This window comes from Mandrillus leucophaeus, unplaced genomic scaffold (genome assembly GCF_000951045.1).
Source record: "Mandrillus leucophaeus isolate KB7577 unplaced genomic scaffold, Mleu.le_1.0 Scaffold451, whole genome shotgun sequence".
NCBI classification, from domain to species: domain Eukaryota; kingdom Metazoa; phylum Chordata; class Mammalia; order Primates; family Cercopithecidae; genus Mandrillus; species Mandrillus leucophaeus.
Genome location: NW_012104821.1, coordinates 655187 through 661619, shown reverse-complemented (window position 1 = coordinate 661619; position 6433 = coordinate 655187). Strand labels below are relative to the sequence as shown.

General features: G+C 37.1%; 1 protein-coding gene across 13 annotated transcripts in view; it reads right to left on the bottom strand.

Moving 5' to 3' along the window:
* ZNF559 (zinc finger protein 559) overlaps positions 1–6433 on the bottom strand; it is a 41597-nt gene that overhangs the window by 4762 nt on the left and 30402 nt on the right. For 7 of the 13 annotated variants that reach the window (XM_011994288.1, XM_011994292.1, XM_011994289.1 and 4 more), the window contains 2 exons: positions 6118–6200; positions 3459–5600 (listed from right to left, as the gene is read on the bottom strand). In XM_011994288.1, the coding sequence (XP_011849678.1) occupies positions 4233–5600; positions 6118–6200 (1451 nt within the window). In that variant the 3' untranslated portion in view covers positions 3459–4232. Of the gene's footprint in view, positions 1–3458; positions 5679–6117; positions 6201–6433 lie in introns of those variants that run through there. The other 6 variants (XM_011994301.1, XM_011994299.1, XM_011994297.1 and 3 more) reach the window with 4 other exon arrangements.

Sequence of the window (6433 nt, the reverse complement as noted above, 5' to 3'; positions counted from 1 at the left end):
GCCACTGCACTCCAGCCTGGGTGACAGAACACGACTCCGTCTCAAAAAAAAAAAAGAAAACAAACAAAAAACAAATATGAATCTGGCGACGATATCAAAGATCTATTTTCATTTAAGAATAAAATTGCGGCCAGGTGCAGTGGCTCACGCCTGTAATCCCAACACTTTGGGAGACCAAGATGGGAAGATCTCTTGAGGTCAGGAGTTCAAGACTGGTCAACATAGCGAGACCCCCCCATCTCTATTTTTTTTTAATTTAAAAAAATAAAAAAAAGAATAAAATTATGTAGGTTAGTATAATATTAATATAAAAAATATTCCAGAACAGGTTTAACAAGGTTGCAGCATACGAGATGAATATATGTACAAAAACTGTATTCCAGGTAGTAGTGAACTAGCAGAGAAATTGAAATCTTTAAAATACCATCGGCAATAGTGTCAGAGAAAAAATGCCTAGGAAGACCCAAACACCAAAAAACACAAACATTGCTGAGAAAAAAATTGTAAATCCTAAATAAGTGGAGAGATATATTATGTTCATGGGTTGAAATGCTCAATATTGTGAAGACATCAATTAATCTACAGATTCAACACAATGATAATCAAAATCTTAGTGAGTTACTTTGGGGGTGTGGGGTGGTGGCGGTAGAAATTGACAACCTGATTCTAAATTTTATATGGAAATACAGAAGTCCTAGAAAGGAAGTAAGTCAACAAAGTACAGCCACATCAAGACCAAATGTGGCTCATTGCCTATAACTGTACAGGTTGAATGGAATGTGAGAACTATTTTTATATTTTAAAAGGTCTGTAACAGAAAAAAGAACATGCAACAGAAACTATATACAGCATGTAAAGCTTAGAATCTCTACAATCTGGTCTTTTACAAAAAACTTTGCCAACCTCTGACCTAAAATAGGACAACTCTGAAAAAGAAAAAGCTGGAGGACTAACTCTATCGGACTGCAAAAGTTATCAACTTGTTAAGAGAGGGTAGTCTTGGAATAAAAGATAAGTAGCTCTATGGAACAGAACAGTTGAGAAGCAGACATACGTATCAAGACAACTGATTTTCAAGAAAGAAGCAAAGGCAATTAAGTGAAGAAAGGATAGTCCTTTCAACAAATGATGCTGGAACAATTAGATACAAAGAAAAAAAAAAACCTACAACTTTGATCCAATCTTTGTGCCATGTAAAGATTTTAACTCAAAATGCATCATGTGCTGGTACCACAAGTACAACATATATTAAATATATTGTAATACACACACTCCTCAACTTACGACAGGGCTATGTCCTGATAAACCCATTTTAAGTTGAAACTATCATAAGTTAACAATTTGTAACCTTATTGTAAATTGAGAAATATATTGAACGCATGTGTTTCCACCATTGTAAATTAAAAACAATACTAAGTCAAACTCTTATAAATTGGAAACTGTATTTATGTTACCTGTTAAAATGAAATGTTTTATTATATAAACGTACACTAAATGTAAAGTATTAATATATCAAATACACTAATAGGTTTAATATTAAATACAAATTTTAAACTCCCAAAATTCAATAAAAATTGCAAAACCACATGATCGTGCCACTACACTTCAGCCTGGGAGACAGAGCAAAACCCTGTCTCTATTAAAAAAAAAAAAAAAAAAAAAATCAAAACCAATATAAACAGGCAAAAGATTTGAACAGACTTCCCCAAAGGCTTAAAGAGGGCCAGTAAGCATGTGAAACCATGTAAAACATCATTAGTCACTGGGGGAATACAAATTAAAACCATGATACTACTGCACACCTATTAAAACAGTCAAAATAAAAAAGACGGACCATACCAATGATCGGCAAGGATGCAGAGGAATCGCAGCTCTTATATACTGCTCATGGAAATGTCAAATAGCACAACCACTTGAGAAAGGTTTAGCAGTCTCTTAAAAAATTAAACGTACAGTAACATATGATCTGATCATTCCACTCTTAATTATTTAAAGAAATAGAAGCATATGTTAAAAGAATAATCTGCATATGGGTGTTCAAGGCAGTTTTAATTGAAATAGCCAAAAGGTAGAAATAACACATGGATAAACAGTTTGTGGCATGCCTTACAATGGAATACTATTCAGCAGTGAAATGGACTCTACAACATAAATGGATCTAGAAATTATCCTGAAAGATGCCAGACTATATTGATTCCATTCATATGAAAACCGTACATAATATAAAGTCATCTAAGAGAAAGCAAATCAGTGGATCAGGAGAATGACAGACAGGGAAGGGTGAGGAGAAAAAATTATAAAAGGGCATGAGGAAACCATCTGGTCTGATAGGTATGCTCATTATCTTGGTGTGTATGTACACATACGTGTATGTGTCCAAACTTAAAGTGTATGCTAAAAACATGTGCAGTTTATCACATGGCAATTATACCTCAATAAACGTATTGAAAGAACCTGCCTCAATAATTCAAACCAAAGACTCTCGGCAACAGTGAAAAAAGATCATTAAATGTACACTTCACCAAAGACTCATAAGCATATGAAAGCTATGTTCAACATCATTAAAGACACACAGAAAGGCAAACTTAAATACTTTATTTGGTTTTCTTTGCTGGCGCCAATTTTATTTTCTTTTTTTTTAGACACGGTCTCATCGTGTAGACCAGGCTAGGGTGTAGTGGCACAATCTGGGCTCACTGCAACTTCTGCCTCCCTGACCAGGCTCAACCAATCCTCTCCTCCCAGACTCCTAAATAGCTGGGACTACAGGTACAAACCACTACACCCAGTTAATCTTATTTATTCTTTGTCAAGATGAGGTTTCACTATATTGCCCAGGCTGGTCCCGAACTCCTGGGCTCAAGTGATCCTTCTGCCTTGGCCTCCCAAATTGCTGGAATTAAGGTGTGAGCCACCATGCCTGGCCAGGACCAATTTTCTCGTATGCAGTAAGTAAAAACTTATACCCCCTAAATGTTCCTCAATTCCTTATTCTTATAACTAAGTTTTTCATTAAAAAACCCTTTGAGAATATTTTAATTTTTTTTCCTTTCTTTTTTTGAGACAGAGTCTCACCACATCGCCCGGGCTGGAGTGCAGTGGCGTGATCTCAGCTCACTGCAACTTCTGCCTCCCAGGTTCAAGCAATTCTCCTGCCTCAACCTCTCGAGTAGGTGGGATTACAGGCACGTACCACCATGCCTGTCTAATTTTTGTATTTTTAGTAGAGATGGGGATTCACCATCTTGGCCAGGCTGGTCTCGAACTCCTGACCTCAAATGATCCACTCGCTTTGGCCTTTCAAAATGCTGGGATTTTAGGCATGAGCCACTGCGCCCAGCCTAAAATTGTTTTAAAGACTAGTGAAGTGTAGTACTGACAAATGGGAGAAAGAGTGGAACTCCTAAACAATTAAAAGTTCCATCTGTAACCGTGAACAATCGAGATAACTCAGGATCTTCAGACTAGCTAGATATTTTTATTAATAATATATACCTCTTTAAAACATGTATATTTACCAAAAGCATTCTGATATGGTATTCCTCTAGTATGACTTTTTGCATCTAAATTAATACAGCTTTTTTGACCTTCCATACAGTTTAGTTCCTCTTCAGTGTGGATGTTTCCTAATGACCAAGTTCAAGGGCTTTCCAACATCTCTTTCATTCACGGGACTTCCCAATGTGTGATCTGACATGCTCCCAAAGTGGAAGCTAAAAACAAAGAAGAATCTCCACACATCTTACATTCAAGATTTTTCACACTTGTGAGATCACAGTTGAATATTAAGGTATAAGGCAGAGCAAAAGGTTTCAACACATTCCTTACATCCAGAGGATGTGCATTTATATCCAGTGTGCTCACAAGCTCAATAAGGCCTGAGGAAAATAATGAAAGCTTTTCCACCTTCCTCACATTCACAGCATTTCTCTCCAGCATGAGTTCAAACAGACTCAGTAAGATGTAAGCATCGACTGATGGTTTTCTACATTCAGTTTGTTTCCTAGGATGCACAGACACATGGATAAGTACGGCCTATGGAAGGAGCCAGGACTTTCCCACATTCCTTACATTCATATGTCTTCTCTTCTATTGGAATTGTTGAGATCTGAGACACCAAGGAAGGCTTCCCACATTCCTTATGACTGTGTACATTGCCACTATGAGTACATGTTCAGTAAGTGTGAGGAAGTAGTGGCTTTACCACATTCTTTCCAAATATCAGCCCCAATTCACACACATTCAGTAAGGCATGAGGAATTACTAAAGGTCTGCCCACATTCCTTATATGGTTTCTTCACACTGTGACTTCTTAGATGTCGAATAAGATATGTGGACCGAGTAAAGGCTTTCCCACATTCCTGACATTCAAAGGGCCGTTCGCCAGTGTGAGTTCTCATGTGTACTGTAAGGCCTGATGAGATAGCGAAGGCTCGCCCACACTTTTGACATTTATATGGCTTCTCCCCTGTGTGTGTTCTTTTATGTTGACTAAGGTGCGAGGAGTATCTAAAGGCTTTCCCACATTCCTCACATTCAAAAGGCCTTTCCGCACTGTGACTTCTTAAATGTCGAATAAGAAACGAGGATCGAATAAAGGCTTTCCCACAATGTTGACAGTTATAGGGTTTTACACCAGGGTGAGTCTGCATGTGACTTTTAAAGCAAGAGGAATTAATAAAGGCTTTTCCACATTCCTTACATCGATAAGGCTTCTCACCAGTGTGAGTTCTCATATGTACAGTAAGATGTGAAGAGTTAGCGAAAGCTTTCCCACATTCCTTACATTCATAAGGCTTTTCTCCAGTGTGAGTTCGCCTGTGTTTTATAAGACCTGAAGAATCAGTGAAGGCCTTCCCACATTTGTTGCACTCATATGGTTTTTCTCCAGTGTGAACCCTTATGTGAATGCTGAGTTTTGAGAAACAAGTAAACTCTTTGCCACATTCATTACAAACATAGTGTTTCCCTCTAGTTCTAAGTCTCATATGTTTAGCAAGTTCTGGGGAATAAGCAAAGGCTTTGCCAAATTTTTTATGTTCTATAGGTAACACTCTACTATGAGTTCTTAAATGTTGAGTAAGATATGAAGACTGAGTGAAGGCTTTCCCACATGCTTTACATTCATAGAATTTTTCTCCATCTTGAGTTTGCATGTGTACAAAAAGGCCTGTAGAATCAGAAAAGGTTTTGACATACTCCTCATGAGTATATGGTCTCTCTCCACCATAAATTCTTACACATTCTCTGAGGTGTGAGGAGGAAGGTAAGCCTTTTTCACAGTCACTGCATTTGTATGGTTTCTCTTGAGTGTGAGTTTTCTTGCAAACAAGATGTAGATTTTGGCTAGTTTTCTTGCAAACAAGACGTAGATGTTGGCTGAAGGCTGTTTCACATTGATTACAGTTAGGAAGTTCCTCTCCAATATCAGTTTTCTTGTGTAAAGTAGAGGGTTTTGTGAAGGCTTTTTCACACTGATTACGCTCACAGGTTTTCTTTCTAAAGTAGGTTCTCCTGTGAGTCTTAAGGCACGAGTGTTCACACAAGGCTTTTTCACATTGGTTAAAGTCAAACAGTTCCTCTCCAAAATGGTTTCTCTCCTGTTGGTGAAAATTAATGATGATTCATACAAGTTTTCCAAATTTATTTCATTCAGATTCTCCCTTTTACTCTGAATTCTGTTATGCATGGAAAATAAGTTAGTATAATTGAAATTGTTTGTTCCTGCCATTTTCATTGCAATGCATGGTTCAGATCTGAGTGCTTTCAAGTGAAACAAAGTGACTGCAGGAAGTTCTGTTATATTATTTTCTTTCACAGGGCTTCTAAATAGAGCTTAGCTGATAGTGGCCCAAGAGTGAATTATTTATCAAAAACATCTGAGATACCTAGATGGGAATGTTTAGTTGAAGGAAATATGTAAGCAAATATATTATGAGGGATGTTTAGAGTGTTTGTCAAACTCATGATCCACAGTGTCTCCAAGAGACAGATTATTTTTGGGTGAAAAACACTAGTCTCAAATGTCTCAAGGTTACTGTGCGGCTTTTCCATTTTACGGAGTTTCCAATCTTCCTCTAACATGGAAGGCAATAAATTATACCTTCTGAATCTTACCATTTCCACCACATTGGATGTTTTCCCCTGCAAAAAATTCTGCTGAGGTGCTGACCATTTGGTATTAATATGACTCTCCCAATCTGAAATAAGATGGAAAAAAAAATTTTAAGTTCTTAGAGAAATAATGATTTTAAAAAGGGTATTAAAAATGCACGACTAGCGTGTATTGTAGTTTCAAACACTGGCTTGAAATACAGTTTTTTTTTTCTTTTTTTTTAAAGAAAGGGAAACAGAAATTGAGAAACTTGGATGTAATAAGAGTCTAGCAACAGTAAGGTACTGAGGTCAAGCTGGTAGGTGATTCACTAAGAAA